Source organism: Oryctolagus cuniculus, chromosome 15, assembly GCF_051225735.1.
Source record: "Oryctolagus cuniculus isolate XC-2025 breed Fujian yellow rabbit chromosome 15, ASM5122573v1, whole genome shotgun sequence".
Lineage (NCBI taxonomy): Eukaryota > Metazoa > Chordata > Mammalia > Lagomorpha > Leporidae > Oryctolagus > Oryctolagus cuniculus.
This window is the reverse complement of record NC_142881.1, coordinates 41124906-41141222: the sequence shown is the minus strand read 5'-3', so window position 1 is coordinate 41141222 and position 16317 is coordinate 41124906. Positions and strand designations below refer to the sequence as shown.

General features: G+C 43.1%; 1 protein-coding gene across 1 annotated transcript in view; it reads right to left on the bottom strand.

Moving 5' to 3' along the window:
- LIPA (lipase A, lysosomal acid type) overlaps positions 1-16317 on the bottom strand; it is a 40256-nt gene that overhangs the window by 9803 nt on the left and 14136 nt on the right. Inside the window, exons 5-7 of the mRNA XM_002718498.6 lie at positions 7839-8037; positions 6325-6434; positions 4778-4914 (exon numbers count right to left, since the gene is read on the bottom strand). Coding sequence (XP_002718544.4) covers positions 4778-4914; positions 6325-6434; positions 7839-8037 — 446 coding nt within the window. The remainder of the gene's footprint in view (positions 1-4777; positions 4915-6324; positions 6435-7838; positions 8038-16317) is intronic.

Below are 16317 nucleotides of genomic sequence, written 5' to 3'. Positions count from 1 at the left end.
ATATGGGATGCTGGAACCACAGGCAGAGCCTTAGCCTACTGTGCCACAATGCCAGCCCCAGTAAATAAGTCTTTAAAAAAAAAAAAAAAAACTTACAGAAGTGACTTGTTAAAATTCTCTCTAAGCATTACAGGTGCTTACACCGGTCCACTGGGTTGGTAGAGATGGGAAGGGAAAGGGTTCTAGGCCACAATGATCTTGTTGAGAAGACAGTTTCACATTAGAAACCTTGTTGTATATGTGTGAGTTTTTTTAGGGGCTACTGTGTGGATAGTGGGAAACTGAAGTCCTCACTGGAAACATCTGCTCTCTAGATGTTTAAAAGTAACACCTGTTTAAGTAGTTTCTGTTATTCCATGGGAGTGGCTGCATTTGGGGAATGGCATTAAAGTTGATGTCTTGGAGACAATGCTGATGACACTGGGTGGTGGGCAGCGGTGGTGGTGGTGGTGAGGAAGGGTGTCTTTCTATTAGATTGCTCAGATTGTCCACCCATTGTTCTATAAGTGCATTTTAGTTAATATTGCTGTGTATTTAAGATAAGTAAGGCCTAATGCCCAAAGTTAAAAGTAGAAGTAGTAAAATAATTTCTATGCAAATGCCCCTTTTGATAGTTTTTAGGAAGGACTGTCTTCTGGGAGTGACCCTTGCTAAGCCTCCTCTTGGAGGGAGAAGTCACCGTCCTAGGCTTAGTCACTGGAAAGGTAGAAGGGAAGGGCTCGTTACTAGTATCTCCATATCCAGCAGATGGTTTTAGACGAGAGCAGTAGATGTATATATGCATTTTTTGGTAAAGAACCTGTAGACAAAGTTCATTGTTTATAACATCTGTGCTTTAAAGATGTCCTGAGGTGGCAATGTATGAAAAAAAAAAAAAAACACAGAGCTAGTGAGTTAGCTAGTTTGTATGTATCTTTTTCTTAAAATTGATAGAGAAGATGCACCGTAGACCTGAAATTGTTAAACCACCTCTGAGCAGTGTGGATCAGAACTTTCTCACGAGGCTGGCAGCAGAGAGGCAGGAGGAAGGAGGGAGAGGTGCACATAGAACTGTCGTATTTACATTCTGATGACAGTCATCCGTGGATGTGCATTTCTTCTGGCTGTGCTATAGGAACACATTAAGTAAATGAATGCAAACATGTTCTTGCTAATATTTCGGTAATACTTGGCCGGCAGCGCGGCTCACTAGGCTAATCCTCCGCCTAGCGGCGCCAGCACACCGGGTTCTAGTCCCGGTCGGGGCGCCGGATTCTGTCCCGGTTGCCCCTCTTCCAGGCCAGCTCTTTGCTGTGGCCAGGGAGTGCAGTGGAGGATGGCCCAAGTACTTGGGCCCTGCACCCCATGGGAGACCAGGAGAAGCACCTGGCTCCTGCTATCGGATCAGCGCGGTGCGCTGGCCGCAGCGGCCATTGGAGGGTGAACCAACGGCAAAGGAAGACCTTTCTTTCTGTTTCTCTCTCTCATTGTCCACTCTGTCTGTCAAAAAAAATTTTTTTTCAGTAATACCAATCTGATCATGAATTCTCTTAGAAATAATACACTCAGGATGCACCATTGCTGTGTGTGTCACTTTAAATCAGGCAGTAAGGGAATGCAGCATCTTAACTGTAACTCAGCCACAACTTGAATTTAGAGTCCCTTTTCTATTTTTGTCTTTTACAAAAAAACAACAGGACTCTAAATACAAGTTTAAAAAATTTTTTTTAATTTACAAAACTTTAGTTCCCAAGAAAATCAGAATTACATTTTTTCCTAACAGATTGAATTGGTGTAGTATATTCTTGGTTATCAAAATACTCATACAACTTTGGGATTTTGAATTGGTAAATATTCATGAAGTGTGAAAAAGCATGATCCACACAGTCCATATAATCTCAGTCTCAGAGGACCCAGAATGACATATTGAACTCAACTACTTGTGACTGTGGATGATTTTGTTCTTTTGCTTCTTGTGTTTTTAGCTTTGAGAAAATCAAGGTGATTTTAAACCTCCACCCTCCAAAAAGAACTGGCTTTGGGTCTAGTTAGTAATCATATGTGACAACTATACACATTCTTGAGCTTCTCCACTAAAAACAAGCTCACAGGATGATACATCATTGACCTAATCACAACAGACCCAACCTTTCCTTCTGGCTGACACAGGATACGAAGATGACCTTGTACCTTAGAATCACTGCGCAAATACTACTGTGGTAAACGCCACTGATTACATCAATGTAGGACAGTACAAAGAACATTTATCTCAAACATTCACAGAGCTGCTTGTATCAACTGCGGTATCTTCATAATTTATATCTTCATTATAAAAAGGATTAGAAGGAATGCTCTACTTGCAGAAAAGCAATATGAACTTTTCAGAGCACCTAATTCAAAGGTTTTACAGATATGTGTTCATTTTCTTACTCTCTCAGTATAATACAAAGCACCACTGTCTGGAACAGGGGTTCCCAAATACCAGCTCGTTTAGCCTAACGAGCTGACATCATCACAAGCGTGTCATTAGACATCACAAGAGTGTCTCATAAAGACACAGATCCCTGGGCTCATTTCAGATTTTACAAAACACCATCTCAAGGAAGGATGGGGGAAAGGGAGAAGGGTGCAGAAGAGGAGTGAGAGTGTGCATTTTGGCAATGCTGCTAGGTCATGATCTCCAGGGATTAAATTAGATACATTCCTACGAAACAGCATTTTCAATTCTCTGTATCTACTCTGTGATATACCCCTTAATGGGCAAAAAAGATGTGGCAACAACAAACCAGCAACAACTTGAACATGTACCATAGGAGTCTGGCTAACAAATAATGGTTTCTTATAATCAAAAACTAGTACTATGCAACACTTAAAAAGGATGGGGTAGAATATTACACCTTAAAATGACAGCTGAGAGTAAAAAATACAATATATGGTTGGATACAACTGACCTTAAAGCAAAATTATAAAATTTACATCTGTATGTGTGTATTTTCACACACGAGGTTTATAGGCAACGACTCTACACTAAGCACTGTGCTTAATTCTGTGGAAAGCACTAGAAGAAGGTTTAGTACCTGGCAAGTACTTTATTTGTAATTTCTGAATTGTTTATAATGAAAGTAAATGCTTCAATACATTATCCAAAACACTAAAAATTAATGTGGGCAAAGGGGGCTGTATCTTATCTGCATGTTCTGTTCACTGATGCAGTGAATCTCCTCTTATGTCATAGTCAGGTTTTGAGGTCAGAGGGTGGTCCAATTTCTTGTGAGCCTCTGAAATGGTCCATGAGATATATCCTATCTGATTTTAAGTACAGCCACCTGTCACTTAATGACAGAGATGTATTCTGAGAGATGAGCAGTTGGGTGATTCTGTCATTGAGCAGACATCAGAGTGCTCACACAAACGTAGATGGTAGAGGTCAATCACTCCACAAAACCTCCTGATAGAGCTGAGATGTGGTAAATGTGAGATGTTTGAGGCTGCTGCCAGCTAACACAGCCTGCTGTTTTACAGTAAGCTTCTTTCCAAAGTGGAAATAGACTCTAAAATAACCACTAAAAGCATAGTATAGTTAGCACAGAAACCAGTGACATAGTTGCTATTATCATTATGGAGTATTATGTGATGTATGTGCTATGCTTTTTTTTTTTTTTTTTTTTTTTTTACAGGCAGAGTGGACAGTGAGAGAGAGAGACAGAAAGAAAGGTCTTCCTTTTTGCCGTTCTTTCACCTTCCAATGGCCGCTGCACCACGCTGATCTGAAGCCAGGAGCCAGGTGCTTCTCCTGGTCTCCCATGAGGGTGCAGGGCCCAAGGACTTGGGCCATCCTCCACTGCACTCCCGGGCCACAGCAAAGAGCTGGCCTGGAAGAGGGGCAACCGGGACACAATCCGGTGCCCCGACCGGGACTAGAACCCGGTGTGCCAGTGCCGCTAGGCGGAGGATTAGCCTAGTGAGCCACGGCGCCGGCTGTATGTGCTATGCTTTTATACAATCGGCAGTGCAGTATGCTTGTTTATCCCAGCAACACCACAAACACGTGAGCAACATTGTACTGTGACACCACAAGGCAACAGGAATTTTTCAGCTCTATTAGAACCTTAGGGACTGCATCAAATACGCAATCTATCATTGACAGAAGTGTTGCTAACAGCACAAGACTGTACATATTTCTATATAAGATCTTGTGTATATGTAAACGCTAACACATAAAACACATATAATATATGCATAACAGACCATGTGGCCTCAGCTGGCATTAAAACTCCTTCTCATATCAGCTGGTTGCTTCTTGAACAGAGCTTGGGGCTGCATATCTTTAGGGATGAACCTGAAGACACTGGCTAGTGTTTAGGGGCCATATTAAAAATATAATCCAAGTTTCTTAAGATCACCTTCACTGTGGCTGAAGACAGGCATACGGGAAAGACATACTTTCTGTCTCTCACTCCCTGAATTCTGCAGTGCACAGGTTCACTTAATAGAATAAACCGCAAAGCACTGTGGATGTAAATTATTTTCTCAGACTGGTGGGCTGTCTTTGTGTGCTGTACTCAGCAGTACTGTCCCATGCTAACCGAGAATGTGCAGGTGCCGTGTACAGTCAGTGATGCACCTGTGCTGACTCACCTGGATTGGAAGTAGAGGTGACAACCGGGAGGAGAAAACCCCACTGCTCCACTGCCAGCAAAAGGCAGGGGAAGGCACAGCTTCTCCCTCCACTGGCCAGTTTTTCAGTTCTGAAGAGGAAATTTGTATGGAGGGGTAGAGGGTGGGGTATTCCAAGTACCTTAAGGAGAAGATCTGGAAATTTTCCCAATTTGGTTAGAGGGCTAGTACAGAAATCAACTGAAGCCACAGGAGCCAGGGCAAAAAACATTTTAATCCTTTTGGCCACCTCAGGGATCTGTGAAAATGCTATAAATCCTGTGGGAACAAAAGGAAAAAAAAGCAGATACTCCATCTTCTGGAACTTTCTTCTCAGAAAAGACAAAGGCAGTCATCCCCACACCCTCTAGAAGCAGCCTGAGAACAAAGCAAGCTGCACTGCCCTTGAGAGGCAAATACTTGAAACGGGGACCCCTGAACTGGTGTGCATGCAACACTGAATTGGACTTAGCTAGTGAACCAACTATTTATTAAGTGCATGTTCCAAACCTCAGCCTAAATATGCACTGGATGAAATCCAGGTTGGGAGAACCCAAAGATCCTCCCGTCCACAGCACTGACTTTCTAACAACACAGAACCTTCATCCCCTGCTCTTCCCTCCACCCCTACAAACAATTCACAGATCACTTAAGAAACCACCCATGACTCAAAAGAACTCACACCTGGCTCCAAAATAGCTCTTGGCCCTGTCTCGGGTCACTTCTCCCTACCTGACCCAGAATGTCACTTTAGAACACAGAGGGGCAAAGTGTACAAGCAGACAAGTCATGTAAGAAGGAATATAAATCTGTGCTGAAGTATTCCACAGTACCCCACAAAAACATGCCTAACTGCATGTTCTGAGTGTGAGGCAATGTAACCATATATGTATGTGTGTATGCACATATATATATAAAATACATACATATGCATATACATATAAATTTTATACATGTATAAAATATACATATATGCATTTATGTGCATGTATATATATATTTAGAATCTTAAAAGCATTCATAGAGTGACTCTCTTTTGAGCAGTGTATTCTATGGAGATCATGTGACATGAACACAAAGGTTGGTCACCGTAAGCACTAAAAGGGAGAACTGAATAAATCATGGGACTGCTCCTTATTCCTTAACTAGAGAAACTCTTCCTTGCTAGATTGATGGGCAATTTTGATTTTTTTACACATTGCTAAAATTTCCACTTTTCCTTATAACAAGCACCTATTACTTTCATAATCAGCATAAATAAAAAATGCATATGGCTTGTAAAAACTGTTTCTAAATAAGGTGTAACCTCTCATCTTTGCCCTTAGTTACATCCCAGTTAACTGTGAAAGTTCATGTATTTTCTTGTTTTCTTTTTCTTGGACCTTAGAAAGCTTGTTTTCCACCCTCTCACACCCCATGTTGTATAAATGGGAAAATACCTAGTAGGATGTGGCTTACAGTCATACCTTCAATTTCAAGAAAATCATACACCATATTTAGAAATGTATATTGAAATCTCCATTCCCATGAAAGATTACCACCAAAATTCCTTTTCCCATTGACTAGTTCTGCTTGGCATTTAAAAGACTGTATTTGAACTAACTTCCTACAGTATCTCACTCTGAAGAACAAATGCAAATTCTCTAATAAAGACTCCGTACCCAGTTCCAATGTTTATTCCATACGTACCTATTGTGGTGCCTTGAGAATGACCCACATAATACAGTTGTTCTTGGCCAGTTTTATTCAGAATGAAGTTAATTGAAGCTGGTAGGTCATATTTTGCCATCTCGTCAAAACTGGAATCCAAACAAGGAACTCGATCATTGAAATAGAAGAGCACACACACCCTAAGCACACATTTGGATGTGTTACAACAAACTGAATGCAGTGGGGTAGGCCAGCACGGAACTCCGGATTCTGAATGTTACCAGGATCACAGAAGTTCCATGGGCTTCCTCCAGCTGTGCCTCCAAAGGTGGCCATGATCCTAATTTTTCATAACATAAATTAGTTTCACTCATTTTTAAATTTTTTGTTGACTGGTATTTTATAGTATCTATTCTTCCATTCCTGGCTTCACTGATGTGGGTGCACAGAGGAGTAAGTAGGCTGTTCATTCTCATTCTGTTATGTAAATTACCACACTTTGTCCATTGACTGCTGGGTGCGCTTGAGTAGATTTCAGTATTATAAACAATATTATAATAAACATGTTTTACATGAGTTTTAGTTACCAACTCTCATTCTTGAGTTTCATGTTCTTAGGGTGGCTTTATTACAAATAGAGGCAAGCCTAGAGCTCTAGGTGTCCAAGGTGCTAACCTTCTCTAATACTTGGCACCAAGACAGCCCTGACCCTATGTGTGCGTGGGGGGGGGGGCACATGAGTGTGCAGTTTTGACATTTGGGGACAAATGAGCAGCTGATAACAAGCACTTACACTGTGCCTGTTCTTTCACAGTATCCTCTCCTCTAAGACCCCAATGACCTCATGAGATAGGTGTCTGTGATCTGTCCAATGCCACACAAACAGTAATCAGTAGAGGTACAAGTAAGAGTGAGAGAAGAATTTCTGGGGAGATGAATTTAGAGTACAGGCTTCTGGAGTACGAGAAACATTGACCCAGCAGCTTCCACACCAGCAAGAATGACAAAATAACCCTTAACTGAACCCAATTTTAATATAATCATTTACTAACTTATTATACTCTTTGCAACTTTTTTTTTTTTTTTTGGACAAGCTGAGTTAGACAGTGAGAGAGAGAGAGACAGAGAGAAAGGTCTTCCTTCCGTTGGTTCACTCCCCAAATGGCTGCTATAGCCAGCGCGCTGCGCCGATCTGAAGCCAGGAGCCAGGTGCTTCCTACTGGTCTCCCATGGGGTGCAGGGCCCAAGGACCTGGACCATCCTCCACTGCCTTCCTGGGCCACAGCAGAGAGCTGGACTGGAAGAGGAGCAACTGGGACAGAATCCGGCGCCCCGACTGGGACTAGAATCCGGGGTACTGGCGCTGCAGGCGGAGAATTAGCCTATTGAGCTGCGGCACTGGCCAATACTCTTTTCAACTTTTAAAACTTTTAAGAGACATCAGTTGCCGTCTCATCCAAGCTCAGCGTTCCCCACCTCTCAGCTTCTCCTGCTGAAAGCCATATGCCTGCTCTGAGGGGACAAAGGCCCATGACATAATCACTGCGACACACCTGAAAGCCCAGAATTCATCCTGAGTCACTGAAAGAGTCTTGTGTTTCCGAGACCAGGTGTTTCCCCGGCTGTTCCCCATCCACACATCAAAGCCAGCGTCAGCCAGAATGAAGCCCAGACTGCTGTCGGCAGGGTTGGTGACCCAGTTACTAGAATCTGCCAGAAAGCCATGCTGCAGATAGACAACCGGTCTTGGACCTGAAAAACATGCATGATTTAGGAGGTAGCAGTGCCACACTTCAATACATACTATCTTACTAAACAGATAATCCGTAAGAGATCCCAAAGCAAATAATATAGAAGCAAATAAAAATACTGATAGCAATGTACTCCTATATAATGTCAGTAAAAACATGAAAACATTTAAAAACATTGCTGGCAAGGTAGCAGCAAAACAGGATTATTTTTGCATGTCTAGTAACAAAATATACGGACTTCACCAACAAAGGAAAATTTTAATATTTTTGTAAGAACTTAGAAGATATTTTTAAAATCTGCTTTAATAATTGCATTTTTCACAAAATTCCTAACAAAACAAAGAAACAAAGAAAGATCACACATAATGAGATAACACTATACATTCACTGACAAAATCTATTACTACCAAGGAAGTGGACCAGGAACACTTATTCCTTGTGGATAGGCTTACTAAATAGTACAAGCACCTTGGAAGACAGTTTGCTAGTTTCTTACAAAACTGAACATAATTGGGCTGGCGCCATAGCTCACTAGGCTAATTCTCCACCTGTGGCGCCGGTACCCCGGGTTCTAGTCCCGGTTGGGGCACTGGATTCTGTCCCGGTTGCTCCTCTTCCAGTCCAGCTGCCTGCTGTGGCCTGGGAAGGCAGTGGAGGATGGCCCATGTCCCTGGGCCCTGCACCTGCATGGGAGACCAGGAGGAAGCACCTGGATCCTGGCTTCGGATCGGCGCAGTGTGCCAGCTGTAGCGGCCATTTTGGGGATGAACCAACGGAAGGAAGGAAGACCTTTTTGTCTCTCTCTCTCACTGTCTAACTCTGCCTTGTCAAAAAAAAAAAAAAAAAAAAAAAAAAAAACCTGAACATAATCTTATACAGTCGAGTAATCAATTGTGCTCCTTGATAATTTGCCCACAGGAGTTGGAAATTCAGGTCCACACAAAACCTGCACCTGGCTGTTTATAGCACTTCCACGGACAGTTGCCAAAAGTTGTAAGTAAACAAGATGTCCTTCAGCAAATGAGTGGATAAATTGTGGTGCATCTAGACAATGTAATGTTATTCATCCTTAAAAGGAAATGAGCTATCAAGCCAGGAAAAGTCATGCAGGAAACTTAAATGCACATACAAAAAAAAAAAAAAAAAGCCAATCTGAAAAGACTACATTCTGTAGGACACTCTGGAAAAGACAAAACCGAGACACAATAAAAAGATCAGTGGTTGCCAGGGGTGAGTAGTAGAGTACAGAAGGCAGTGAAACTACTCTGTATGATACTATAATGATGGACACCTGCCATTATCCCCCTCTCCAAGCCCACTGAACTTGCAACATTGGTAGTGAACCTGTAGTTCATCAATTGTTATGGGATGTCAATAATGGGGGAGGTTATGTTTGTGTAGGGACTGGGATATGGGAAATCTCTGTTCCTCCTAATCAATTTTTCTGTGAACCTAAAAAAATTTTTGAGTAAAACATTTAAGTTGAACAAAATGGTTAAATATCACATACACATACAAATTCATAAGTACATATGTATGTGTTATGTGTATGGATTTATTTTCCATTCACTTGTACTAAGACACTGAAATAGCAAGAAAAAAGACTTGTGAACCAAAGAAATCTGACCTCAAGCTACTTACAAGGTTGATACTGTTCAATCATTCATCAAACTTTTATTGAACACCAACTAAGAGCACAAGGGTACTTCAACATATTTGTAGAAAATTGGAATCAAAAACTGTACTTAGGTACAAAAAAATTTTGAAATCAATGCATAGTTTTTTTGTAATATGCATTTCCCATAAACTTTTTGAAAACCCCTCACATGTATCATAAGGGGAATGAGATATGAAATATTGTAGATAAGTTTTTAGCAAAATACCTCACACACAGGAAGAGTTCAATAAATCAGCTCCTATTACGAAGTTGCTTAACCAGTCTGAGTTTCAGTTCCATAAATAATCAAGAAGAATAAATGAGATAAGCATCTAGCATAGTGACTGACATATAGGTCAAAGTGAACAAGTAAGAATTCTTTGTGCCTTCTGCCCATTTTCTATAATAGGGAAACCCAGGAAATAAGTAATTGTCAAGAGGTCAAATAGTGAAGTGAAAGCGCATTGGTGCAATGAAAAGCCATTGACATTGACAAGGCAGTAACAGCACAAAATAAGCTCATTACTTAGTTTTGAAAAGGAAAAAAGTAAAATACAAAATTACAGACTATTCTAGATTACAGGTTGCAAAAATACAGTACACTAATGAAAGAGTCTAAACCATCAAGGGAAAATAGGAAGAGTAATCTGTTGAGATTATGAGACTGAGAGTGAATTGAAAAAATTTTTCAATGTAGTTCGGGTCCTATATCCTTTAAATATTACCATAAGCATCCTTGAATAATCTTTCATAGACAACAATGACAGTGGTGATGTCTACCTCATTAACAAACACACACCCAATACAGTAATTTTGATCAGAGAAGTTACTCCCATAGAAACAACAATGTGGAGACTGGTGGTGTGGCATAGTGGGGTAAGCCACGGTCTGCAACACCACCATCCCATATGGGCAACAGTTCAGGTCCTGGCTGCTCTACTTCCAATCCAACTCCCTGCTAATGGGCCTGGGAAAGCAGCAGAAGATGGCCCAAGTGCCTGGGCCCCTGCCACCTACATGGGAGACCCACAAGAAGCTCCTGGCTCCTGGCTTCAGCCTGGCCCATATCCAGTCACCATAGCCATTTGGGGAATGAACCAGCAGATGGACGATCTCTCTCTCTCTCTCTAACTTTGTCTTTCAAATAAATAAAACTTAAAAAAATGTGTTGTTGACAAGAACATATACCTTTGAACCACACAGAAGTCCATATCTCATAGCCTTGAGGTCTCATGCTGGACCATAGGACATTTTTGACTTCTAAAGACAATTTTGTTTTCCAAGGACATTCAACATTGATCCCATATGAGCAGGAGACCCAAAGATCTAAATAACCTTAATTTCTGCTAATGTCCTAATCCATATGGCATTAGTTTCAGGACCTCCCAAGGATACTAAAATCTGCATATCTCAAGCCCCTTATATTAAATGGCACAGTACGCAAACCCGTGTATAACTCACACACCTCTTCACATCTTCTTTAAATCACCTTCAGATTATTTAGCATATGTAATAAATGTAAATACCATGTAAGTAGTTGCTATATTCTACTGTTTAGGGACTGATAAGAAAAAATAGTCTAGTCTATACACATTCAGTGCAAAAACAGTCTTTTTCCTAATATTTTTGATCTGTGGTTGGTTGAATGCATGATATGAACATAAAAGACAGGTTATATTTGGCAATTCATAAATTGCTTTTAAATGACAGCTCCTCTGATGGAGGGTAATCTCTACTAGACAACTCCAGGAGGCACTGTTGACATACCTGAATGGTCCCTGGAGTTGTGAAACATGGGAGTCCTGCTCTCCTCATCTGTTGAAACAGTGGGACCTCCCCACTACAGCCAGAGTACAAAATGACTATGATTCAGAAAAATTACAAAATTGCAAGCTTTTGTAGTGCCAGGGCCACTTGTAGGTGACCCGTTACCTGTAGGGAGACAACAGAAAGCAAATAGGCCAAGACTGGTGCTGCTCTGTGTATATTGATTTGCCTTCCAATAATCATCTTATTGCTACCTGAACAAGACTAAATTTACTGTGAAAGTTATAGGTAAAAAGCACTGGGGTAGATAGAGCCTTTTATGAGTAGACTCTGGATTTCAATGAAGAAGAGCATAATCAACTGGCAAAATATGAAAAATAATTTTTAAAAATCTTGAAATTATAAATAGGTCTAATTGACAATAAGAATCATGAAAATTAATTCACTGTTCAATTGTAGTTGCCTCAAGAAGAGCAGGGGGAAGGGGCTAATTTTTTGGCCCAGAGAGGACAAATGACTTTATCATAGTCACATACGTTGTTAGCCCAGAGCTGCCACAGAGGAGCAGCTTAGAGACAGCCCTGCAATATGCTGCCTCCCTGATAAGGACCAAGCAAGGGAGGAGGGTAGAGGGGATGACTCATTGAGCCCACAGCTACCCTGGAGGAACATTACCCAGTGGGTGGAAGAGTTCCTGTTGCTCAAGAGGCACTGGACACTAGTCCAGCTGGAACTCCTCCACACTCAAAAGACAGTTGTGAGAAACCAGCTGAGATCTTGGGCAGAACTGAAATGAAGAACAAAGAGGAGGTAAAGATGAGGTCATCTGGGGTGCGTATTTGACACAGAGCTTAGGACACCTACATCGTGGCTCCACTCCTGATAATAGCTCCCTGCTAATGTGCATCCCGGGAGTTAGCAGGTGATAGCTGAAGTACTTAGGTCCCTACCACCCATGTGGGAGACCCAGATGGAGTTCCTGGTTCCTTGCTTTGGCCTAGCTCAGCCCTAGCTGTTTCAGACATTTGAGGAGTGAACGAGCTGATGGAAAAAAATCTCTCTATGGGGCCGCTGCTGTGGCACAGCAGGTTAAAACCTCTGTCTGAAGCACCGGCATCCCATATGGGTGCTGGTTCTAGTTCCGGCTGCTCCTCTTCTGATCCAGCTTTCTGCTATGGCCTGGGAAAGCAGCAGAAGATGGCCCAAGTCCTTGGGCCCCTGCACCCACACGGGAGACCCGGAAGAAGCTCCTGGCTCCTGGCTTCAGATTGGTGCAGCTCTGGCCGTTGCGGCCATCTGGGGAGTGAACCAGTGGATGGAATACCTCTCTCTCTGCTCTACCTCTCTCTGTAACTCTGTCTTTAAAAAAGAAAAAAGAAATCTCTCTCTCTCTCTCTCTCTCTTTCTCTCTCTTTCAAATACATTCTAAACAAATAAATACAAAGACACTCAAAGGCATTTGCATGAGACAGACCTCGGTTCTTATTAGCTAGGGAACCTTGTTGGATTTACTCAACCTGTCTGAACTACAGGTGTACTTTCCTAAAGTTATGAGGATGACGTGGCGATTGATAGATAGCAAAGCTCAATAAATAATATTCCCTGGAAACAAATACACAAATGTAGTAAAACCTTAGAACACAAGCACTGTGAAGAAAGATAAAATGAACTAGTATTCTTTTGCATAGGTAATCTAACCAAACTCCCAGCAAAAGCACACTAAGCATTGATTTTGTGGTAGTACTATGCTAAGTTCCTTCCACACATCATCTTAGACCAGTCACCAACAATTCTGAGTTGTTGCATGTGGGACAATGGCTCCCCAGACACGCATATCCTAATTCCCAAGACCTGTGAATATGTTACCCTCTCTGGCAAAAGGAACTTCTTAGATGTGATTAGGGAACTTGAGACAGGGACAGCATCTAAGATTATTCAAGTAGTATCACATAGTCTCAAGGTTCCTCATGAAGGGGAGGTGGAAAGGATCTGAGTGACAGAGAAAAGGGAAGACGTACACCATTGGTTCAAGACGGAGGAAGAGCCAAGGAGTGCAAGCAACCTCTGGGAGCTAACAACAGCAAGAAAACTCATCCTCCCTTAGGACCAACGGCAGGTGCACAGCCCTGCCAAGATCTCAGTTTTAAGACTCTGACCTCTGGAACTCTAAGACAAATCTATGCAGATTCCAATCACTATATCCACAGTAGTTGGTTATATAGCCACAGGACACTAATATAATCAGGGACTTGAACACATTTTTCTGATGAGGAGTCTGAGGCACAAGGTGGCTAAGGAACCACGCCATCATTTTATATGCATTAATGGTAGACACAGTGTTCAGAAGTAGGCACTGTCTCCTGGGCCCAGCACCTACCACCCACTGTCTAGCCTTACTAAGGAACAGAAAGCCGGGAAACCACAGGGTAGCAGGGCCCCACGAGTGTCCTCTGAGCTTCGCTTCTAGTCTGAGTTCTTAAATTTTGATATAACCCTCCATGGGCTTCAAGGATTTCATAAACCCCTTTATGAAATATCTGCTGTATTTTGTGTACTGAGCACTTACTCAGAGTCTATCCAATGGCTCCTAAATCTGGCTGTTCATTAGACTTCCAGGGGATCTTGTTAAACATTTGGCTTCTTGGGATCCATCCTTAGGAGCTCTCAGGTCAGGCCTCAATTTCTGCCTTTGAATACTAACTTCTTGGATGATCAATGCATGAGGTTCTGTGCCATGTCCAGGACCTACAAGGCTCTCCCTAGCCTGTTGGCCCAGGCTTACTGGCTTGTTTCATTCTGAAGGGAGACACAGGCTTCTGGCTGGATCTGAGGAGGCTGCATAATCCCAAACCTTCCAGGACAGTTTAGAACAGGTGCTGCAAGTCCTGGAAGGGACCCTTCTCCTCTTGCAATGTCAGGTTCTAGACTCAATAGCAACAAGGACCTTGCATATGGCAAACACATTTCCATGACTTGGTACTCAGCGATACAAAGTGAGAATCCCCCCTCCATTGATGCCTCCCTGAATGGTGGACAGATGAGACAGTTCAGAGAAGTTCAACACCCAGCATAGAAGGTCCCCCATTCTAGACTAGACAAACCCCCAGTACAAGGACTGTCACAATAATCCCTAAGATAGGCTTCGGAACCCCAAAGGCCTTGGGGTCAAGAGGCTTCCTGCACTTGCTTCACCTACCAAAGGAGAACCCTGCAACCATTCTGGCATTCTCTGTCTAACTCTATCTGTCAAATAAAAAAAAAAAAAACTAAAGTGGACACAAATATCTGGCTTATACTTGCCCATTTCATAACCAACTAAGCAGCATTTCCCCAAAGTGGCTAAACAGTGAAGTCACCTGGGTGGGAGTGGTGGGGTGCTTATAAAACACACACATTCCTGACCTAGGCCCTGGCCTTGACAGGAAATCAGGAACTCCAAGGACAGAGCTTGGAGATGTTTGTCTGCGGCCAGCTCCCTTGGCTACTCTGAATCCCATGGGTGAGATCACACTGAGATTCTCTGAAGTGGGGTGTGGCCAGCCCTCACCTCTACCAAGTTGGCTCAGAGAAGAGTGCACTGCATGCAATGTCCATGCAGAGGCCACTCTCACATGGACACCACTGGTGAGCCTCTAGCAGGCTCCTAAAGACAGTTCTAGGGCCTCCTTTCAAAGATTATTAAGAGACTTTCACTGCTGCAAAACACAGGGCTATTGAGTGAACTATTACAGTGTAATTTTAGTCTGAAGAGTTGGCTTCAGAAAAAAGCCCCCAAAACTATTGTCTTCATCTGCTTTGTGTTGCTAAGTAATGACAGAATACTTGAAATCTGGTCATTTACTTTTTTTGTTTTTTGACAGGCAGAGTTAGACAGTGAGAGAGAGAGAGAGAGAGACAGAGAAAGGTCTTCCTTCCGCTGGTTCACCCCCCAAATGGCTGCTACAGCCGGCGTGCTGCGCCAATCCGAAGCCAGGAGCCAGGTGCTTCCTCCTAGTCTCCCATGCAGGTGCAGGGCCCAAGTACTTGGGCCATCCTCCACTGCCTTCCCAGGCCACAGCAGAGAGCTGGACTGGAAGAGGAGCAACTGGGACAGAATCCGGTGCCCCAACTGGCACTAGAACCCGGGGTGCCGGCACCGCAGGCAGAGGATTAGCCTAGTGAGCCGTGGTGCCAGCTGGTCATTTACTTTTTTAAGATTTATTTATTTATTTGAAAGTCAGAGTTGCAGACAGGGAGGGAGAGACATAGGTCTTCCGTCGGCTGGTCCACTCTCCAGGTGGCTGTAGTGGCCATGGCTGAGCCAGGCTGAAGCCAGGAATCAGGAGCTTTATCAGAGTCTCACACATATATGACAGGTGCCTAAGCACTTAGACCATCTTCTAATGCTTTTCCCAGGGAGCTGGACTAGAAGTGGAGTAGCCAGGATTCAATCCATCACCCATGTGGGATGCCATTGCAGATGGCGGCTTTACCTGCTACGCCATAATGCCTGCCCCAAGATTTGTTAATTTCTAAGGAACCAAGATTTGTTTTCAAGTTCTAGAAGAAGCCAAATCTAAGGGCAAGAAGCCCACTTCTTGGTTGGCGCCGTGGCTCAATAGGCTAATCCTCTGCCTGCGGCGCCGGCACACCAGGTTCTAGTCCCAGTCGGGGCGCCAGATTCTGTCCCGGTTGCCCCTCTTCCAAGCCAGCCCTCTACTATGGCCCAGGAGGGCAGCGGAGGATGGCCCAAGTCCTTGGGCCCTGCACCCACATGGGAGACCAGGAGAAGCACCTGGCTCCTGGCTTCGGATCAGCGCAATCAGAGGGTGAACCAATGGCAAAAGGAAGACCTTTCTCTGTCTCTTTCTCTCACTG